Source organism: Zeus faber (assembly GCF_960531495.2).
Source record: "Zeus faber genome assembly, chromosome: 18".
Classification (NCBI taxonomy): domain Eukaryota; kingdom Metazoa; phylum Chordata; class Actinopteri; order Zeiformes; family Zeidae; genus Zeus; species Zeus faber.
Genome location: NC_137210.1, coordinates 28647949 through 28671397, shown reverse-complemented (window position 1 = coordinate 28671397; position 23449 = coordinate 28647949). Strand labels below are relative to the sequence as shown.

General features: G+C 44.1%; 1 protein-coding gene across 1 annotated transcript in view; it reads left to right on the top strand.

Moving 5' to 3' along the window:
• Nucleotides 1-7292: 7292 nt before the first annotated feature.
• The window catches only part of man1a2 (mannosidase, alpha, class 1A, member 2), a 143196-nt gene continuing 127039 nt past the window's right edge, over nt 7293-23449 (top strand). Inside the window, exons 1-2 of the mRNA XM_080019638.1 lie at nt 7293-7477; nt 9691-10240. Of these exons, the coding sequence (XP_079875764.1) occupies nt 9930-10240 (311 nt within the window). The 5' untranslated portion in view covers nt 7293-7477; nt 9691-9929. The remainder of the gene's footprint in view (nt 7478-9690; nt 10241-23449) is intronic.

Sequence of the window (23449 nt, the reverse complement as noted above, 5' to 3'; positions counted from 1 at the left end):
CACGGTACAAACACCAAAACGTCGTCATTCCACCTGGAACTCAGTTTGTAAATGTAGAATTCTCTCCAAACCAAATAAAACATTAGTGCAGTTTCAACTCCTTATCATTGCATGAATTACATTTTTAAACATTGGATTGTTTGCACATGTACTTGCTTTTTCCAAAGTGCTGATCATAGTCGTACAGTCAAATAATTGTCATGTAATAATAATAACAAGCTTTATTTATCAAGCACCTTTCATCCACCACATGCAGCTCAACGTGCTTTACATTAATAGAAGGAATTCAAATAGCAACAGTAAATGTCTGAAAATGTCATTGAAACGGGAAACTTTCATACTCCACGTCTGCACGCTAACTGTGTTAGCTCAATGCATGGCTGCAGATGGGATCAGCTAGCCTAGCTCCTGGGAAATAAGGGGACATACACCTTCCAGCGTCTCAGAAGCTGAGTAATTTAAGAGATACATCTTATGTCTTTATAAACCTCTGTATCAACAATTCACATTCTGACAAAAAATAAATCATGCGACGAAAACTACTACAAACTACTACTACTATAACAAGTGAACCCCCTCCAAAGAAACCAAACTGCAGTATTTGTTCAAGAAATGGGACATTTCAGACCCCAAAATAAAATAATACACATCGAATTATTTTTGTTTTGCAGTTCCACGGTCGGACCACCAGGGGGCAGAGAGTCACTATGTATAATGTTTACAGCGCGTTACTTCACTGCGTCATCGCTCTGCTTGTTCACACACATCATATTATATATGTATATATATTATACATATACATATACATATATAATATATATATGTATATGTATATATACATATATATATTATACATATACATAAACATATATATATTATATATGTATATGTATATGTATATATATACATATATAATATATTATACATATACATATACATATATAATATATATATGTATATATATATATACATATATATTATATATGTATATATATACATATATATATTATATATGTATATATATATACATATATATATATATTATATATGTATATATATATACATATATATATTATATATGTATATATATACATATACATATACATATATAATATATATATGTATATGTATATGTATATATATACATATATAATATATTATACATATACATATATAATATATATATGTATATATATATACATATATATATTATATATGTATATATATATATACATATACATATATAATATATTATACATATACATATACATATATAATATATATATGTATATGTATATATATACATATATAATATATTATACATATACATATACATATATAATATATATATGTATATATATATATATACATATATAATAGTATATAGTATATAGTATAGTATATAGTATATAGTATATAGTATATAATATATAGTATAAAGTATATAGTATTGTATATAGTATATAGTATATAGTATATAATATATAGTATATAGTATATAGTATAGTATATAGTATTGTATATAGTATATAGTATATAGTATAGTATATAGTATATAGTATATAGTATTGTATATAGTTTATAGTATATAGTATATAGTATAGTATATAGTATTGTATATAGTATATAGTATATAGTATATAGTACAGTATATAGTATATAGTATAGTATATAGTATTGTATATAGTATATAGTATATAGTACAGTATATAGTATATAGTATATAGTATTGTCTGGTCCTGCTCTATAGTATAGTATATAGTACAGTATATAGAGGAACGGGACGCTGCCTTTTCCTCCACCTGCTCCAGCAAACAGGGCGTGGCTAGTGGAGCAGGTGGAGGAACGGGGCGCTGCCTTTTCCTCCACCTGCTCCAGCAAACAGGGCGTGGCTGGTGGAGCAGGTGGAGGAACGGGGCGCTGCCTTTTCCTCCACCTGCTCCAGCAAACAGGGCGTGGCTGGTGGAGCAGGTGGAGGAACGGGGCGCTGCCTTTTCCTCCACCTGCTCCAGCAAACAGGGCGTGGCTGGTGGAGCGGCTGGTGGAGCAGGTGGAGGAACGGGGCGCTGCCTTTTCCTCCACCTGCTCCAGCAAACAGGGCGTGGCTGGTGGAGCAGGTGGAGGAACGGGGCGCTGCCTTTTCCTCCACCTGCTCCAGCAAACAGGGCGTGGCTGGTGGAGCGGCTGGTGGAGCAGGTGGAGGAACGGGGCGCTGCCTTTTCCCCCACCTGCTCCAGCAAACAGGGCGTGGCTGCTGGAGCAGGTGGAGGAACGGGGCGCTGCCTTTTCCTCCACCTGCTCCAGCAAACAGGGCGTGGCTGGTGGAGCAGGTGGAGGAACGGGGCGCTGCCTTTTCCTCCACCTGCTCCAGCAAACAGGGCGTGGCTGGTGGAGCAGGTGGAGGAACGGGGCGCTGCCTTTTCCTCCACCTGCTCCAGCAAACAGGGCGTGGCTGGTGGAGCGTTTGGCTTTTTTCTTTTCTATTGTAAACGTTTCATCTTGAAGACGCTGCAACGTCACAAACATCAAAAGTTTTGTTTTCCAAGCTTTTGTTTGTGCAGCGTCGTTCCCCTGAGGTGACGGAGCGCTGGGTGGTGCTTCCTCCCTCCTCCCTCCTCCTTCCTTCCCTCCTCCCTCCCTCCTCCCTCCCTCTCTCCCTCCTTCCCTCCTCCCCTCCCTCCTTCCCTCCTCCCCTCCCTCCTTCCCTCCTCCCTCCCTCCCTCCCTCTCTTCCTTCCCTCCTTCCTTCCCTCCTTCCCTCCCTCTCTCCCTCCTTCCCTCCTCCCTCCCTCTCTCCCTCCTTCCCTCCTCCCTCCCTCCCTCCATCTTTCCCTCCTCCCTCCTTCCCTCCCTCTCTCCCTCCTTCCCTCCTCCCCTCCCTCTCTCCCTCCTTCCCTCCTCCCTCCCTCCCTCCCTCTCTCCCTCCTTCCCTCCTTCTCTCCCTCCCTCCATCTTTCCCTCCTCCCTCCCTCCCTCCTTCCCTCCCTTCCTCCCTCTCTTCCTTCCCTCCCTCCCTCTCTCCCTCCTTCCCTCCTTCTCTCCCTCCCTCCATCTTTCCCTTCTCCCTCCTTCCCTCCTTCCCTCCCTTCCTCCCTCTCTTCCTTCCCTCCTTCCCTCCCTCCTCCCCTCCCTCTCTCCCTCCTTCCCTCCTCCCCTCCCTCCTTCCCTCCTCCCTCCCTCCCTCCCTCCCTCTCTTCCTTCCCTCCTTCCCTCCTCCCTCCCCTCCCTCTCTCCCTCCTTCCCTCCTCCCCTCCCCCCTTCCCTCCTCCCTCCCTCCCTCCCTCTCTTCCTTCCCTCCTTCCCTCCTCCCTCCCTCCCTCTCTCCCTCCTTCCCTCCTTCTCTCCCTCCCTCCATCTTTCCCTCCTCCCTCCCTCCCTCCTTCCCTCCCTTCCTCCCTCTCTTCCTTCCCTCCTTCCCTCCCTCTCTCCCTTCCCTCCTTCCCTCCTCCCTCCCTCCCTCCTCCCTCCTCCCCCACATGGCGGTGCTTTGGGACCTTCACCCTTTTCCTCTTTTCTCAGCTCTTTTCTTTCCTGTGTGTCTACGTCAGATGTTTCACCTGCGATGGCCTCACATATGCCGGGCGGAGAGTGACTCTGCACCACCCTCACCCCCACCCCCACCCCTCACCTCACGCGGACACTAACTCACCCGCTGAGGGCCGTCCTGTAAATCAGTTGGCGCTGCATAAAACGAGGCCCCGAACCGGAGACGGTGTCACCTCAAGGACCTACTGATGGAGCGAGTGGAGCTGGATGTCCCTGCACTCAGCAGACACACTGGGAATGGTGGATGGATGGAGGGGTGGATGGATGGAGGGGTGGATGGATGGATGGATGGATGGATGATGGGTGGATGGATGGATGATGGGTGGATGGATTGAGGGGTGGATGGGTGGATGGATGGACTTACGGTCAGATAGGTGGATGGATGGGTGGGTGGATGTCTGGATGGCTGGATGAATGAATGGATGGATGGATGGATAGGTGGATGGATGGATGGATGGATGGATGAACGGACAGATGGATGGATTAACTGATGGATGGACAGGATGGCCACAGCAGATCATCTGCCTCCAACACCTTGTGTTCTGTGCATCTTCCTCCCTGACACCACCTTCCTGCATGTCCTCCATCAGCACCTCCATCAAGCTTCTCTTTGGCTTCCTCTTTTCCTCTTGCCTGGCAGCTCCACCCTCAGCCTCCTCCTCCCAACACAACTCTCATGTCTCCTCCACACGTGTCCCAACCATCTCAACCTGGCCTCTCTCACTGTCCAACCTGAGCTGTCCCTCTAACGTCCTCCTTCTTCATCCTGTCCATCCTTGTCCCTCCCAATGAAAACCTCCACATCCTCAACTCTGCCACCTCCACCTCATCCACCTGCCTTTTAGTTGGTGCCACCACCTTTTAACCCTACAACATGGCTGCACTCACTACCGTCCTGTACACCTTCCCCTTCACTCTGGCTGGAACCCTTCTGTCACACATCACTCCGCCCACTCCACCCTGCCTGTACTCTCTTCTCCACCCACTCCACCCTACCTGTACTCTCCTCTCCACCCACTCCACCCTGCCTGTACTCTCCTCTCCACCTTTATGAAACTCCACCTTTATTAAACTCCACCTTTATCAAACAACACCTTTATCAAATCCACCTTTCTCAAACAACACCTTTATCAAACAACACAGTTATGAAACTCCACCTTTATCAAATCCACCTTTTTTAACTCCACCTTTATAAAACAAAACCTTTATCAAATCCACCTTTATCAAACAACACCTTTATTATATTCCACCTTTATGAAACTCCACCTTTATGAAACTCCACCTTTATCAAATCCACCTTTATCAAACAACACCTTGATTAAACTCCACCTTTATCAAACAACACCTTTATAAACTCCACCTTTATGAAACTCCACCTTTATCAAATCCACCTTTCTCAAACAACATCTTTATTAAACTCCACCTTTATCAAACTCCACCTTTCTCAAACAACACCTTTATTAAATAACACTTTGATTAAACTCCACCTTTATCAATCAACACCTTTATAAACTCCACCTTTATGAAACTCCACCTTTATCAAACAACACCTTTATCAAACAACACCTTTATTAAACTCCACCTTTATCAAACTCCACCTTTATGAAACTCCACCTTTATCAAATCCACCTTTATCAAACAACACCTTGATTAAACTCCACCTTTATCAAACAACACCTTTATAAACTCCACCTTTATGAAACTCCACCTTTATCAAATCCACCTTTCTCAAACAACATCTTTATTAAACTCCACCTTTATCAAACTCCACCTTTCTCAAACAACACCTTTATTAAACTCCACCTTAATGAAACTCCACCTTTATCAAATCCACCTTTCTCAAACAATCTTTCTGTGTGTGGGGGGACGGGTGATTTAACCCGGGCTCAGCGAGCGCTCTGGCGAGCAACAGCTGTACAGCCACCCCTGATCCCAGGGCCCCATTGACTAGACCCTATACAGGTGTGGCTGCTTAAATCACACCACCACCCTCCTGGAAGACTGAAAATGAAAAGGAGCAGCCAGGCGTCAGTTCAAACCAGAGGAGGAACATGATAAACTGGCTCCTTCTTGGCAAACAGGACCGTACTTCCGTGTCTAAAGCGGCTTCACACCGAATCAGACAATCGACGAGAACAATCCGGTCGTCCATTCCTTCCCTCGGATCCCGCGCTGAAAAGTTATGGAGTGTTTTTAAGCGATAAGCCCCGCCCCCAGCGATAAGCCCCGCCCCTCCACAGTGCATGATTTCCGCATTCTCCCGTTTCTATTTACGTTCCTTGTGACGTGAAACTCAGATGCACTTCATCCGACGGCCACTTGGGGGAGGATCCCACTGTTGGATGCGATTACGGATTCGGTGTGAAGCGTGCTTTCTTGACTGTTCTTGGTACGAAGCTGATTGGTGTGAGATTACAGTTTGTGGTTTGGAATGGACCCTCATTAAATCACATATTAATCTGCTGAATGGCAGGTTTTATTTCTGCAACACGGATTTCTGCACAATTAAACTTTATCTGTCCACTAATAATCGCGTGCCAAACCGCTTTGCACAGTGCACACATGCTTAGTGTTATTATGTTAATTGTATGAGAACGAAAAGGAAACCAAACAATAGAGGAAAGGCCATTTTGTTTTAATGCCAGTGTCTCCTTTCCCTGTGGATGATACATCTTCATCAGACACCGGGTGTAATGGCTGGTCCTATGGTGACACTGGTCCTACGCATTAAAATAGATAGAACCAGGTACACAATGGATGGACAGACTGGCAGAGAGACAGACAGTCAGTTTTTTTATTATCTCATATTATATTATATCATATTGTATTATATTATATTATATCATATTGTATTATATTATATTATAGAATATGGTATTATTTTTTATTATATTATATTATATTATATAATATCATATTATGTTATATCATATATTATATTATATTATATTATAGTATATGGTATTATATTATATTATATTATATTATATTATATTATAGTATATGGTATTATTTTATATTATATTATATTATATTATATTATAGTATATGGTATTATATTATATTATATTATATTATATTATAGTATATGGTATTATATTATATTATATTATATTATATCATATTATGTTATATCATATATTATATCATATTGTATTATATTATATTATATTATATTATATTATAGTATATGGTATTATATTATATTATATTATATTATATTATAGTATATGGTATTATATTATATTATATTATATTATATTATGTTATATCATATATTATATCATATTGTATTATATTATATTATATTATATTATATTATATTGTATTATATTATACTATATTATATATTATATTATATTATATTATATGATATTATGTTATATCATATATTATATCATATTGTATTATATTATATTATATTATATATTATATTATATTGTATTGTTTTATATTATATTATATGATATCATATTATATTTTATTTTTATATTTTATTAAATTGAATTGTATTCAAGTTGACCTAAGTGTGATTAATTGTATGATCATAGTGTAGTATATTCCAGTCCAATCACTTACGTCGTCATGTGTGTTGTACCAGATGACGACACACACGTCAAACGTCATATTGTTCTTCTTTCAGCTGCGGGACGCGCGGACGCTCCTTGTGTTTCCGTCGCTGTGAGTTGTCAGACGCTCCCTAAGCGGAGCCGAGCGGCAGCCGAGCGGCAGCAGCGGCAGATCAGTCCTGCGGTGTGACGGAGCGCCCACAGCCTCCACCGGCAGCCGGGACAGCAAGCCCAACCGGGGGAACTGCCTATGGCGGCGTAACGTGTCATTTCAGTTCCGTGGACATGGGGACGTGTGGCGGTGAATAAGGACCGAGGACCTGTATCCGGCACCGGGCTTTGGAGCAGCGGACGAGCGGAGAGGTGAAGCAGCGCAGCGCGGCGCAGCGCGGCGCCGCGCACACTCCGTTAGCGTTAGCCGCGTAGCACTCAGCTAGCACCGCAGCGTCAGGATGGAGCGGGCGACGGGCTGTACGCGGGCCGTACGCGGGCTCAGTCCGGCCGGGGACGGGTGGTTCAATACTCCGCTCCTACTATCTGTTGTGTTTTAAACGGTGTTTTCTGTGGTAATGTCCGCCCCGACGTCCCGCTGCGTTAGACCTTTAGCCGCTCGTTAGCTAGCGGGCTACCCCACGGACGATTCATTCCTAGCGAACGATTGTCTTTAACGAGTCGGAATGTTCCGGTCACTCACTGGAACTATTCACCGAGGACGTCCAAGGCAAAGAAGATCCAGGCGGCGTGGAATGTGAGGGAGTAACACGTTCACGCTCCACCAAAAACACTAATAAAATAAAAAGGAATAAAACATAATGTGAACATTAAGATCCAATGATTATAAAATCCCATAAATTACAGTTTTAGATATAAAATATCAAAATAAACTATTTAAAAAGATTTTCTGACTCGTGTGATCGTGACTTCTCCGCCCGAATGAAGCGTCCTGTGGGATGAAATCGAACGAACGAATAGTCGGAAAATCGAACGACTCTTTATTCTTTTTAATATTATTTTTCATTTTTTTTCGTTTTTTGGCCGCGTTAGTCGAGTCTCAAAACGAGTCGAACCGTCCGTGGCTGGTTGTCGGTGCGGAGCAGCGGCCGCTCGGGCCCGCGGAGGAGCGGCATCAGGCCCGGAGCCCTGCGGGGGGACCGGGGCACCGGGGCGGCGCCAGAATCAAGTGTACCGCTGCGTGGTACGGGAGGAGGCTGCCGTCCATCCGTCCATCCGTCCATCCTGCCTTCGAATAAATAACATGTTTCATGTGTTTTATGAAGGACGTCGCTTGTGGAAAAATGCATCTTTCTGCTTTTATTGGGAGATTATGAAGCTGTCAGAGTGAATTAGTCCAGTGATAGTTGAAGATAATCATCATCGTCATATAGATAACAGGTCATGTAGAATATCGATAATATACTTGCACAGTTTCCTATTTTTGATAGTGAATTGTTGATACTGAGGTTTATTCTTCATTGGGATCTATCCATCTATTTATCTATTTATCTATACATCTATACACCCATTCCTCTGTATCTATCTATTGTGAATTCAGCCCCAACACCGTGGATCAGAATCAGTAGGTTTCTATACACAAGCGTTTTGTCTCCCTGAAGGTTGCTGCATTGTTGTACAGACAGTTACCACGAAAAAAAAAAAAAGCGAAAGAGTCAAAAACAAAAATAAATTCAGAACAACGTGTAGAGGACAGACGGAACGCGCTGTGAGGGGCAAATGGAAGGCTGTGGCCGGGGCAAAGTGGCAATGTGGGCTCTGGAACTGGCTGTAGGTTTAAATATAGATATTGTACGGTAGGATCCAGAGGGAATGGCAGTATTAGGGTTCAATGCACCTCAAGTTCTCCATCGAATCACTAGAAAAACCCGAATCATTGGATCAGCTCAGAGAGCCGCCCCGTTCACTCCGGCTCCAGCTCCACATGGTGGAGCTGAATGTTAAAAGGATTTGCTCGCTGTGTGGATTTATCTCGCCCCCGTTTCGAGTGATCTATTTTTCTTGTTTTATTTATTTATTTATTTTAAATACATTTCATTTATGTGACCTGAAATGCGGCTAATCTGCTACCGTGGCGACATCAGGTGAAGCTGGGAAGTAGGAAGCTTAGTCAGAGCGTCGCTGTGTTTATTCCCACTGGAGGCCGGTTTGGTGATGGAGGCTTTTCCGCTGCTGGAAAGGCAAATCAAACTTTTTCAAATTTAACTCAAGGTTGAAGAATTCACAATAGCACAGAGACATGGTATTATAATTGTTGTTATGGTTATAATAATAATAATTATTGTTATTATTATTATTAATGATAATAATAATAATAACTTATGCATCACCCCCCGGGATCTAAGGACAACCAGCCGGCGTGTGTGTGATCCCACGTCCGTAGACACATTTGGGGAAGTTAGCAGCCATTAGTGTCTTGGACATTTCACCACGTTGGAGGGGTGTCCAGAAATGATGGGATGTTTACATGTACACTGTGGTTTTATACTGCCCCCTGAGAGGAACATTGGTTCTACAATAATAAACAATGGCTCTCAGTAGTAACTTGCGATGTTCCCTTTCAGAATCGTCATGACCGTTTCCGTGGCGACCGGCCTCACCACCGCTGAGGCCCCGCCTCCCGGCTCAGTCTCTGGACCCGTCGCTGCTGGGATGAGATAATAAGAGTCGAGCCGGCCGGTGCATGCTGCTACGCCAAGGTCCGTGGCACCAGTGAACCCAGACCGCCCCTCTTCCTCCCCCACCCGTCCCAGCCCTCCTACCCTCACCCCTACCCCCCGCCTCCCCGCACCGCGGTGTAACCATGACCACGCCTGCGCTGCTTCCGCTGTCGGGGCGCAGGATACCCACCCTGTCGCCGGGCGCCTCGTCCTTCCCGCACCACCGGGCCACGCTGCGGCTCTCCGAGAAGTTCATCCTCCTGCTCATCCTCAGTGCCTTCATCACGCTGTGCTTCGGAGCCTTCTTCTTCCTCCCGGACAACTCCAAGCACAAGCGCTTCGACCTGGGCCTGGAGGACGTGCTCATCCCCCACATCGACCCTCCCAAGGCCGGGAAGCACGCCGTCGGGCAGGCGGTGATCCACGGCCAGGGCCACGACGAGCACCGGCACCGGTAAGACCAGCGCTCGGTGACAAGGTTCACCTCGTCGACGTCCCGAGAGATTCCCCCGTTTTTATTCACATTCCTCGGCTTCCCCCGATCCCGAGTCAGATGGCCATGTCTGTAATTGTTATTGATTGGTATTTGGTGCTGTAGGGGGTGGACATATTAACCGCTTGGTTATTGATTTTGCACTCGTAGAGGAGCCCGGCAACACGCTGTGTGTGTTTATATATTTAGTTTTGATGAGTCGCCTTGCTTTTGGAGTTTGGTGTGGACTCACCTGACGTAGGCAGTGTACTTCAAATGAAGAAATAACTTTTGGAAAACTTGAACCTTTTACCCAAACGCGGTCCGAAACCTACTTTTCCAAGCGGTGGTCGAGTTGGCAGCCGTGCATCGGCTGTGGGTGCCAAGACTTTTTATTTTTCATTATTGAGTCCATTTGAATCTATTGAATCCATATTTCAGTGTTGTCGCTGCTTCACCGTTTTTGGCCGAGGCAGCGCGACAGGAAAAGTAATTTTCCATGGTGGAGGTTCTAAACATACGGAGGTTTACCAGACCGCATGAGATGGTCGTCGGGGGCAACTGGGCAACCTTTATTATGCATCGTGCAAAGTTTCATTTTGTTATTTATATCTTTTTTTGCAGCGATACAGTGAAGAACTGTGTGAACCTCGGAGGGTGGAGGTTTACAAGGCGGTGGGTAGTTCACAACAAGGGGCTGAGAACACCGCTGTGATGTTTACTTCCTGTCCTCAACACGTCTTTGTTTTGCTCTGTTGTTTCTCTGTGAGTGATATATATTTCCAAACTCAGTATTATCTCTGCCTTTTGGGCCCATCCACAACCAAAAAACGGTGTTTTAGGAACCGGACACAAAGCTTTTGGAAAAGTCCTTCCGAGCTGGAGGTTTTTCCAAAACTGTTTTTGTGTATTCGTTTTGAGGAAGTGAAATGGAACTTCTTGAAAAAGCGCCGGCGTCAGGAACCTGCCCGTCGTGCTGTCCTCTGTGTCGCCATTCAAAGTTTCAAAGTCTCTACAATTTTTTGGAATTGCGCCCGTACAGTGTCTGGTATGAATGTTATGAGGAAGCTCAAGACGCCGTGTGCTCCTAACACACCGGCGTGGTGTTTGACAGCTAGTTCTATGAGATAGTATCGCCCCCTGCTGGCCCTCCAACGCTTACGTCAGCGTTTTGAATCCGTTTGTCCTTCTGGTGTGGACGGACGTTTCTTTCCTGAAGGGAGGGGGACGAGGGCCTTGGCAGAGAACTCTGTCTCCCTGCACAGGGCCTTAGACACGGCGGGTGGAGGTTGGTTGTTGTAGGTTCTGCAGTCCGGCAGGTGTCCTGTCGCTCCTCTTCGTCCTCTTCATCCTCATGTCAACCAGCGAGGGGCGTGGTGGGGTGTTTTAGTTCTGTTGTGTTTGTGCAGCTGATGTTGTGTTTTAGATTCTCACCCCTGTGTGTCCGGGGGGGTGTTTGTCATGTGGTGTAACAGTTCCTCCACCACCTCGGCCGCGCAGCGTCTCGTACGGAAAGACTCATTCGTTCGCTGGAAATGGTTTTACAAGCGTCGAGTCGAGTGGGGAAACCCGAAATGAACCTGCTTTGAGGCCGAAGCTTTGACCTCGGCACGAGCCATTTTAAATAGTTGTTGATAATCGTATGGTGGTTTGTTGCCGTTCCTCACGTTGGATGTGGCAATTAAGAAAGTCAAAGAATTAAGAAAGTCAAAGAATTAAAGTCAAAGAATTAAAAAAGTAAAAGAATTAAGATAGTGAACGTGGAGGATGTATTTGGGAATATCATCAACTATGGTGCTTACCCTGCTGCCAAATAATACTTTTAATCTTCTGCTGTGTTTATTAGTTTTTCTAGGAATGAAACGCTGATCCGGGGCAGGCGAGGACACGTGTTGTGTTGTCGGAGGCTGGGCTTGACTTTGGGATGTTTCACCTCTTCATCATGTTGAGATTTGGCTTTAATGGAGGCTCATGTGAGGAGTTTGTACTGGGTTCCTCTGAACATCGGAGGCTTCTTCATATATTTGCAGGTCCTTGTGGATCTCAAACACTAAGTAATCTTGTAGAGTTTCCTTCGTAGGTTTGGTGGTTTTGTGTAGCACCATGAAGTCCCTGAAGAAGACAAGTCACTGAGGGACGGCCCAGGCTCCTGAGGGCCCAATGTAGAATGGGGCCAAAACGTTTTGGGCATTATTTTGTTTTATCAAGGGATTGTCTTTACATCAATTTAATGGCTATTATCAAGAGGTTTGAGGTTTCTTACCTCAACTATACCTCCCTCTACTCTACTCGACTCTACCTCTACTATACCTCTCTCTACTTCACCCTTAATTTAGCTCCTTCTACTCTAAGTGTACTCTACCTCCCTCTATCCTGTCTCTACTCTACAGTAGCTCTCTCTGCTCCACCCTTCATTTAGCTCCCTCTACCTCTACTATACCTCCCTCTACAGTAGCTCTCTCTACTCCGCCCTTCATTTAGCTCCCTCTACTCTGTCTACTCTACCTCCCTTTACTCTACCTCTTCTTTAATATACCTCTACTCCAATGGTTTTCAAACTTTTTGGCTGGCGACCCCTAAGAAAGTCTAAAAGTCTCGCGACCCCGTCATCCGACTCGCAGGTGTTGGATGTGACAACAGCAGTTAAGTACAGGTACAATCCTCCGTGGAGTTGTCACCTCATGTGATGAAGGGAAAGAATAAAACCGTCGTCATTCGTGCTGCGTTAGTGCTCGTTTGTGCCGTTAAAATGATCATTTGTGCCGCTGTGGTTTTTGATAAATAATAACATTATATTTCATGAGCGGTTATGTAACTTTCCACCCCATCATCGTCCATATTGCTCGATGGGTGACCAAACATCCTGATTTGTGCGGGACAGTCCCGCAGTTTGATCCATTGTTCCGCATCCGGCAACAAGACGGAGCGTCTCGTATCTTGACCAGTTGAAGCTTGTAAAATGAAATCTATAAACTTCCTTCATACTGACACTTATTCCCATGCTGCACAGAGAGGCAGTGCAGCAGCAGCTTTTGTGTCAGCAAAGCGTCTCCTCGGCGCTGTCCGACTCCAGGACAGGAGTGGGAGAGTGAGTTGCTATGGTTACAGGGACACTCCGTAGAGACACGCACGCACGCACGCACGTGGTGTCTCTTTCTCTCGGTCTCTCGTATGGAAAATGTAGCCTACTGAAGTTATTTATTGTGCATCTTACTCAATCATTTAACCAAGATAATTACTTTTGAAGATGTATTTATATTTTGTGAAGAATTATTTTGATAAAAAAAAAAAGAACGGAAAAAACCCCAACATTTTCCTTATTTTTGTGCATGTTCAGAAACTCACAGTTTAAGAACCTCTCTTCCATCCACTCTACCGCTACCTCTACTCTAGCTCTACTCTACCTCTACTCTTCCTCTCCCTATTCACTCATGTTGACCAACCACTGTCCATTTAAGTGCTTTATTTAACCAAACATTCAACATTATTTACTCATGGTATGATCCATAAACATATAGTTAATACATTACCCCTACGTTTTGGAGGCCCCCCGTGTGAATTAACTTGCCTGCACTAAAGAATATAATATGGTGCTGTTGAAGAGAACCATTAAGAATTCCAACTTTGTCACAAAGAAACACAAGGCATATTAAACTCTTATTTATTCACAGTATGATTCATAAACATGAAATAAATGAAATAAACGTAATCATGAACAAATAGCACCGTGTGAGATCTTTTACTGCAGCCTGCCTACATACAAGTCCTTTAGCGGCATTATGAGCGACCATGTTTTCAATAAAAATTTGACAATAAACAATAGTCTTATTCTTTTGCGCTTTGCAGCCATCTTGCCTGGTAACCAACCAACTGAGCTGGCAGCCACCGGGGAAAAATCTGTTTCATTAAGTTGAGATAAGTGTGGTTTGGATAAATGGGCTTCTGCTGTAGGAAGACAGAAATTAAGAGTATTATCTTATGCAGTGGTTTGGCTCCTTTGTACTGGCATGGATGAAAACCCGGCACCAAGTGCATCTTTTGTAAAAATTCCCATATTATTTTTTTACAGAATATATCCAGTCATTTTGAATATAATGATTTATATATATAAAAAAAACAAAAATACAACCTCAATTTTAGAGCACACTGCCCAGCCCTACACACCCTGTAACAGAGCAAGACATTCAATAGCTCTTATGGATTTAATCGTTCCACAATATGAAGGATGGACAATGAGGTGAGATGAACCGAGTTCATCAAGGGGAATAAGGGTTGATGAAGCCAGGAGGGGTTGAGAGCAGAGAGACGCTCACACCTCCACCTCTCCATCTCATCTTATCAGATCTTGCATTTTTTTTGTTTGCCTGCTGTCTAAATGTGCTCTGTAATATCTAATAATATGTGCAACATACAAAGTCACTACATCCTGGGGGACGAAGGGTATTGAGGAGGGGGAGGAAGAGGAGCAGGGCGATCATTATTTGGGTTTCATCGATGGGAGGAGTGCTTTCTCAAAGACAACACAATGTACAAGATGGTTTCTGAATACTGGAAAATTCTAGAGCTTATTAATAAGCTTTCCTGTCGTATGTACAGCACATTGAGTTGCATATTGATTGGCTACACTGTTATATGTGCAACGACAACCATGACCCATTATTCTGTCTGTGGTTACGTTTCCATTCGTTTTGTTACCCCAAGGTGAAGGTGTATTGGGTAGGAGGGCAAAAAGCTAAATTTCTCTTATACACCATCCAAGGTGCACCAGCACAGGTGTTAAAAGCTTTTTTGCTGCCTGTTGCACAGCAGGGAGCGTTAAGTGTTGTGTCCTCGTCCCCTGTGGCGCCATCTTCATTTTTCATTTTTGTCAATGAAAGCTCTTCACAGCTCGGGATGCCACCCACTCAGAATAACTTATTTATTGGTGAGTCAGAAAAAGCGGGGTGGTGTCGAGCTCAAGTGGTACAGAGTATCACCGCCAGAACCCAGGGCGTCCCTGGAAGCATGAGGGGCCCAAGGCCGGGAGGCTGGGAGATGTCCCTGGGCGCTTAAGAGGAAGCCATTCACAGGGACCAGAAGAGATGTGCTGCATCTGGCATCGCACACAAGCACTCCGTTTAGTACACCAAGCTAGTATGTCATCATCGTGTTGTGCAAAAAGTACCAGGATGACATACTACAACAGCTGGTGAATGATGTGATTTGCAAATAGAGCTGAGCCATATGGCAATTCGATAACTACATGTATCATGAGATATACTGTGTGTGTGTGTGTGTGTGTGTGTGACAAAACTTAGCAGGATTTAGCGTTCTCTTTTTAACAAGATAAATGTCAAAGAAAAATAGGGGAAAAAATCACAAGATAAAATGCATAAGTGTTTTTATATAATGAACATCTACTATGTCCAAAACATCCTCATATTTGACTGTGGATATGGAGTGGGATAAACTGGAACCGTATATTGCACCAAAATGAGGTATCAATATCAGTGAATACCACAAATTAAAAAAAGTATGATACTAAGAGTCTTATCAAACATGGCAGATATCAAAGAAAGCAACTTGTTACTTTTTTTTTGATGCATGGAAATGTATGAGATGTCTCTGAAAGTGCTCCCCATACATTGAACCTCCCATATGTATTCCCATGTTGTTTTCCCTCCTAGCAGTTTATTGAAATTCCTTAAAGTTAGCATTTTGCTTGGCTGACTCAGCGTGTAAAAAAACAACCCCCCCCCCCCCCCCCCCCCCCCCCAAAAAACCCATCATTGTGTACTTTGGAGAATCGGGTTGAAACTACCTCTGGAAAACGAAGCGCCGTAGTATTTAAAGAGCCCCCCAGGAGCAGACGTAATTTCACCTTTTTATTTTATGTAATCGGGGCTCAAAAAAACGAGCAGAGAACCACCTCTCGCTTTAAAAGTGTGTCCTGTTAATAATGGCGTAGCGCCCGGCTTATTATGCCTCTTGCCACAGGGGTTTCCTCTCATTGGTTCCGCTGAATGTTTGAGACATTGAGGATAATCCAGGATACCCGAGAACGGAGTGGGTCGAGAACGCTACCCAGCTTACCCGCACATCTGGACTGTGTTTCTTGGACCAGACCATGGTTTTGCCTGAGGGGGCATTATTCTTTGGCAGCATTACAGGGGAATTGTAAAGAGCAAGTTGTTGGATCAGCGACATGTGTTCCCTTAGCTTCCTTTTCCCTGACAGGATATGTAGACACCAGCAGCAAGCTGTAGAGATGCTTTCTTATTTTGTCGGAGGGAGGATGCTGGGGTTGACCCAGTGAAGCCATTGTTTGTTGTTTTTTTTTGTGCGGGGAAGGCAGTAGAAGACTTGAACGGCATGTTTGCACTTTAATCTCTAATGCATTTGTTGTGCTGGTATGAGATTGCAGATGGCATCGCTTGCATCAACTGTATGCAGATGTAATCATCATCATCTCTGTGTGTGTGTGTGTGTGTGTGTGTGTGTGTGTGTGTGTGTGTGTGTGTGTGTGTGTGTGTGTGTGTGTGTGTGTGTGTGTGTGTGTGTGTGTGTGTGTGTGTGTGTGTAAAAAGCTAATGCAAAAAGTTTGAAACATGAAACATTATTCACGTTTGCTTTTTGCATTAGCTTTTTTCCCTCTACTGCAGTAGACACAGTTCCCTCTAGAGATACAGTAAAACAAACTTGTGGAACAGAATCTGTTGAACAGATTTATGAACCGGGCCATCTTGAGCTGGGCAATATATATAATATCAGTATTGTTACATGACACTCGATATTGTCTGGTATTGTGCTTATTGTATTGTAGTTAAATGTCTTTAAGGCTGCATGATAGTAAAGTGTTGACATTTTGAGAACACTTCTAATTGGTCACAATATCCACATTACTAATGATTTCTTTCTCAAATAATTATTGTGTATAAATATCTCATGAAAGCGCCAAAGTCATCCCCAAAATATCATCAAATATCGATTTTAAGGTATTTGTCAAAATTATTGTGATATTAAATTTTGTCAATATCGTTCGGCCCCAGCGCCCCCTTCTATAGCAACCATAGGAGAACATTTTAATTTGGATGTTCAGACAAGTTGCTAGGCTGGGCTAATTTAGTTTAGGTGACATCAAGCATTATGGGATGGCTGTCACTGGAAGTGTATTAGGAAATGTCAATGCTCTCCCAGTTGAACATGCTGCCGTTACTTGTTTTTAAAGCTCTCTGAAATGCGTTTGGGTTACCTTCACGTTTCCATAAGGTCGTCGTCTTCCTGACTTTCAAGATGTCTTTAGCTCATCAAAAGGATTCACCCAGTGATAACTCAGTATTCACTTCCAGTTCGAGGAAACATTGTAAGTAGAATTGTTTTGCTGTTGAAACATTATTCACAAATATGTTCACATCTATCTTTCTGTCATATCTGTAAGAGAATTCTCACTGCGTGGTCGGTGAGTTCAACTTGTTTAGCTACAGGCTAAAAACTGAAAGTATTAAGATTTTTATTCCTGCAGAATAAAGAGAAAGATACAGATGCACTTTAAAGCAGTGGCGCTGTCCATCCTGCCCCACTCACATGTCACCTGGTGTTCCCCTCATACAATGATTTAACAGTGTACCTCCTGTCCTGGAAATTCCCGCCACTCAGGTGGTGGTCAATGCGTTGGGTGAGATAGTTCAGGTTAAACAAAGGCAGTTGCAGCTGTTTTAGCAGTTTCAACATCTTCAACGTCTCGGCTTAACAACTTGTAATTGTGACCTGCCAGACAACAGGGCCAGCAGTACAAAATGTTCCTGCTGTTAGTAAAGCAGATAGGGGGTTACATCCGGGCATAGGGTTAGTTCAGTATTTTCCGTTACACTCCGGTCACAGATACAATCTTACTGGGCCATAAACAAACCACAATACTCTGTCAAGGCCCCTGGGGTTATCCTTATCTCTACACATGGTTGAGTAGAGAAGGCATGTGACCTGGTCTTGACAGTACAGTATGGTATTAATATTAAAGGGCAGTGTCTCTTCAATGTGAGCTCTGAGTCGGTAAAAAACCAAGACAATGTGTTTTTAAAGCTATGTAAGCTACAAAAAAAGGCTATTGTCTTATATAAGACATGAAACTTCATTGAAAGCATTGATCATCTGCATTTTCTCACATATCTTAGCAGAATCTTTATTTGCTTTTTTTTACTACGTTTGGGTGAAATGTCATATTCATGGTTACAGCTCTTTTAACTATGCTATGCTGTGGTTTAATGAAAAGGAGAGATTTTGTGGTGTTGCACAGTGGGTCGTTTCTGCACAGGTCTCAAGAACCTTCAGGGGGCTGTGGCTTGGAAGGCTTTTCCCTCTGAGGGGGAGGTCATGCTATATTATTTTGAGATTTTTCTGGCTGTTGCAAAGTGGACAGACTGTCACAGACGGGACTCTTCTCTGACTGTGTGAACTGACCCCGGCAGCTCTCTACTCACCTCGTGCACCTGAATAATGCATGTACTGCGATTGCATGGCTGTGAATACCTCATGCAATGTCTCGCTTGTCTCAGTGTCATCCGTAATGCTCTCTCCGACAACTAGTAAGATACTGGTGGACTGGCTGCGCTGAGAGCCGGGGAAGGAGGTATGAGAAAAAGGGAGACAGGCGGAGAAAGTCAGAGTGCTGTTGAGGCCATCTGGAAAGAGTGTCACACCCTCCCTCACACTTCCAAGTTATCCTGCTCAACACCTTAGTACCGAGGGTGTTGCCCTGCCTGCTTCCACACATCCCTCCCCTTTACGTTGTGCGGTTTCTGCCTGCGTGACACCCAACACCCAGCTGTGTCCGCGGAGAAAGCCTATCTGTGGAAGCCCTGACCTCTCGCTATTTAGCCAGCAACTTGACAATAAGAGCTCCGAGCAATTGGAAATTAGATACGAGGAAGTAAAATGTACAACTGGTTGCAAGGCGACAATACAATTATTATTTTTTAAATTCAAAAATAGTGACTGTGGAATGCATCAATATTAATTACATAGATGACAATACCAGTATCTGGTCTGATACAGCACCCTGATACTAATCATGTTCAGCGAGGTCATGTTCCATCTTCCATCATGTTGCATTTTTAGAACCCATTTTGTACGTATGTGGTAGCAAGAACCCAATAGTGGGCACGCAGTACTCATACTCAATAAAACCCTACCATTAACTATAAGTCTTGATTGTGCATCTCGCTGATCACTGTGTGCATGGATTCACACAGTGTTGGCACCGTGCTCCGGGTGGGTTATCTCCCAAATAGAAGCCTTTCTGTGTGGAGTTTGCATGTTCTCCCCGTGCTCACATGGGGTTTCCTCCACCGACTGTTAGTAAAGACCCCCACCCAAAACATGCACACATCATGGTCTGACCAGCGATGGACACTCATCACCAGGTCCCTGGGCGTCGACGAATGCTGCCCACTGCTCCTGGCTGCCCCCCCGGAGGAAGGACAAGCCAGGATGGATCAAATGCAGAGGAAGCATTAACACCGGCCACCACCCAAAGCATGTTTGTGTGTGCATGTGTTGTGGTGTGGTGTGTTGCGTGACAATTAAAGATTCTTCTTCCCCTAGTACAGGGAAGACACAGTGAAGTGTCAACCCAGTGTGGAGCTGCAGCTTAATGGGCAGAACAGGGCAGGGATCCCACCAGTGTTGGCACTTATGTTACCGCAAAGTGCTTTGGATGAAAGCATCCACCTCACTCTGTAGTTCTGTCTAAGCACAGCTGAGGTTCCAGGTAAATATCCTTCACACCCTGGCCTCCCCCTGCCACAGCTGATAGGGTTTATTGCTGCGCCGCCAACTAACCCAGTTTTTCCACTTATTGCCCTGCCAGTTATTGTTAGTGTTCTAGGTTTAAAACGCAGAATCTAGGCCGTTGTTACGACCTTGAGTCGGCTCTGCTGCCTCTGGATGGATCGTGGTTAAAGCCAGGCCGCCATCACAGCGCACACATTTATCATATTTTGTGTGATCTGTAGTGATCGTTCCTGTGTTTCCTCACTTTGCTCTTCTTGTCTAGTGCAAGATTCATCACTGTGTGTGTTTGTGGGGGTTGGTTTGTAAAGAAGCTGCTCTTATAACGACATCACACACACACACACACACACACACACACACACACACACACACACACACACACACACACACACACACACACACACACACACACACACACACACACACATCCTGGAAGGCCTGGCCCCTGGTGTCGTGAGGCGTCCGTCCGTATTGAATTTAACATTTGTCAGAGGCCTCCCTACTACGAAGCTCCGTCTATAGGGCAGACGGAGTGTGGAGGTGACTGTTTTCCAGCCAGCACACTCGGCTTGTGGGCTAATTACATTTCAGTCTCGGTGAGGGTTCCTGGAGCCCTGAGGAGCAGCCTCCGGTGGCTCACATCCAGGTAAAGGTGGAGCTTCTATGGCCAGAAGAAGAAGAATCTTTATTTGTATCACGGCCGCACACCACAACACATGCTTTTTTCAAATGGTGGCTGCTGAAACGAGCTGTTTTGAACCCGTCCTGGTTTGTCCTTCCTCCGGGGGGCAGCCAGGAGCAGGAGGAAACCCCATGTTTAGGGTGGGGTTCCTTACTGATGTTACGATGAGGAAACCCCATGTTTTGGGTGGGGGTCCTTCCTGATGTTACGAGGAGGAAAGCCCATGTTTTGGGTGGGGGTCCTTCCTGATGTTACGAGGAGGAAAGCCCATGTTTTGGGTGGGGGTCCTTCAAGATGTTACGAGGAGGAAAGCCCATGTTTTGGGTGGGGGTCCTTCCTGATGTTACGAGGAGGAAAGCCCATGTTTTGGGTGGGGGTCCTTCCTGATGTTACGAGGAGGAAAGCCCATGTTTTGGGTGGGGGTCCTTCAAGATGTTACGAGGAGGAAAGCCCATGTTTTGGGTGGGGGTCCTTCCTGATGTTACGAGGAGGAAAGCCCATGTTTTGGGTGGGGGTCCTTCCTGATGTTAGGAGGAGGAAACCCCATGTTTTGGGTGGGGGTCCTTCCTGGCTCACAGCTTTAACCATGGGTAGAACTCGGGGCTCTAAAGTTCTCCGACGTCTGGATTCCCAAAGCAGGCGCTCAGACCTTTTGGCCGTTGGGTTTCTCGTCGTTGGAAGGACTTTGCTGAAGAAGAAGCTAAATCACTGTCAGCGTTTCAAGCTGCCGACTCTGACCGACTCTGTTTTATGTTAAGATCCTTCATTTAATGTTTTCTAGGGTGTTGCTTTTAAGATATTCAATGCTCTTCGGCTCAGCTGACATTGCTTTTTCAGTATTAAGTATTTTTTTTGTCATTCATTTCATCTCTTCCTCACCTATATACTGTTATTATCATTATTTTTATCAATTTCATTCTATATTTTATGCCTTTTTTAGGTTATTTTTAGACGCTTTAAGCTTCAAATGTAATCTAAACATCAGTTTAGTTTTTGATGACTGGGTAGGTAAATAAAATAAACCTCAAAAACCTGGTAGAAAGCATCCGGCAGAAAAAAACCAAACATACAGTCCAAATCTACCAGCGGTTGTTAAGCACTGATGCCACTGAGAACCTGACCAGGTCGTACATCTCTTAGAAGTTGGGCAGTGTTTTTGAGATTTTTGTAGTGCAAAACATTGGTATGATTGTGACTTTTGGTTTTCCAGCTGCATAAGATGTGCATCTGTCCTGCATCTGGTGTGGTCTGTCCCTGCACCCAAACAGAAGGGAAGGAGTCTGTTCCACGGCTGCTGCTTCTGAGCGGCGTTTGGATAGATGGACAGACAGACAGACAGACGGACGGATGGACGGATGGACAGACAGACGGATGGACGGACGGATGGATGGATGGATGGATGGATGGGCAGCCAGATAGATGGATGGATGGATAAATGGACAGACGGATTAATAGATGGATGGATAGATTGACAGATGGATGGATAGATGTACAGATGGATGGATGGATTGATAAATAGATAGACAGATGTATGGATGGATAGATGGATAGACAGACAGATGGATGGATAGATGGACGGACAGATGGATGGATAGACAGACAGATGGATGGATGCATTGATAAATAGATAGACAGTTAGATGTAAAGATGGATAGACAGACAGATGGATGGATAGATGGATGGATGGATGGATGATAAATAGATAGATCGACAGATAGATGGATAGATCGATGAACTGATAGATGGATGACTAGATGGATGGATGGATACATACTTTATTCAGCCCAGGAGGGAAATTGCTGTCTCCTCAGTCCACATGAAAAGTATAATAATAATATTAATAATAATAATAATAAGCCGACATAAAACTTTTTTTTTTCAATGGAAAAATGGGACAATTAGAAGATTATTATTGAAAATTATTGCGTTAACTGTACACAATAAATATTTAGCGATATAAACTGAACCGAATGATGAACAGATAAAACCTAAAAATAACAGAAAACAAAAGAATATGAAAATAACAAAGGCAGAAAAATAAAGGCTCCAGAAATAAAATATGCAATCCTCTACAATAACTTATGAAGTAAACAGCGAAGCAGAAAGATGAACTCAGGATAGAAATGGTGACGTACAATAAACCTGACATTAAATATAAGAAGCCTGCACAGTAAACTGAATGGTGGCAATAAGCCTATAAACCAAAATACTTCACAGTTAACGTAAACCTCTGTATTAACAAACTCGCTGTGTTGTGGTTGTTTTTTTGATGTATTTTGTTGATGGAGGAGTCAAACATACAGATGAATTGGGACGTGAACTTCAAACCAACTGCGTTTGCAAACCGCCAATCAAGCCCTGACCAGTGCAGCTAATCTCAACTAAATCCCTGTTTCTAACCTTCACTTTCAAAGCAACGTTTGTTTTGTCTGTTCTCAGGATGTTTCATCTGCCGCAGAAATTGGTATTAGCGCAGGGCGCCGCGCGGCGTGGCCCTCCGTCCCACATAATCTGTTCATTAACATTCTGTTGCTCTTTATCCGATCTGCTCCCCGTCTCTCATTTCCTGTTTTCACTCGTGTTTTGTCTCCATTGCTCTCATCTGCTAATAATGTTGTTCCTCCACTGGAGCACAGCTGCAGCCTCTCAGCCGGCTGGCACGCCGTGTGTGTGTGTGTGTGTGTGTGTGTGTGTGTGTGTGTGTGTGTGTGTGTGTGTGTGTGTGTGTGTGTGTGTGTGTG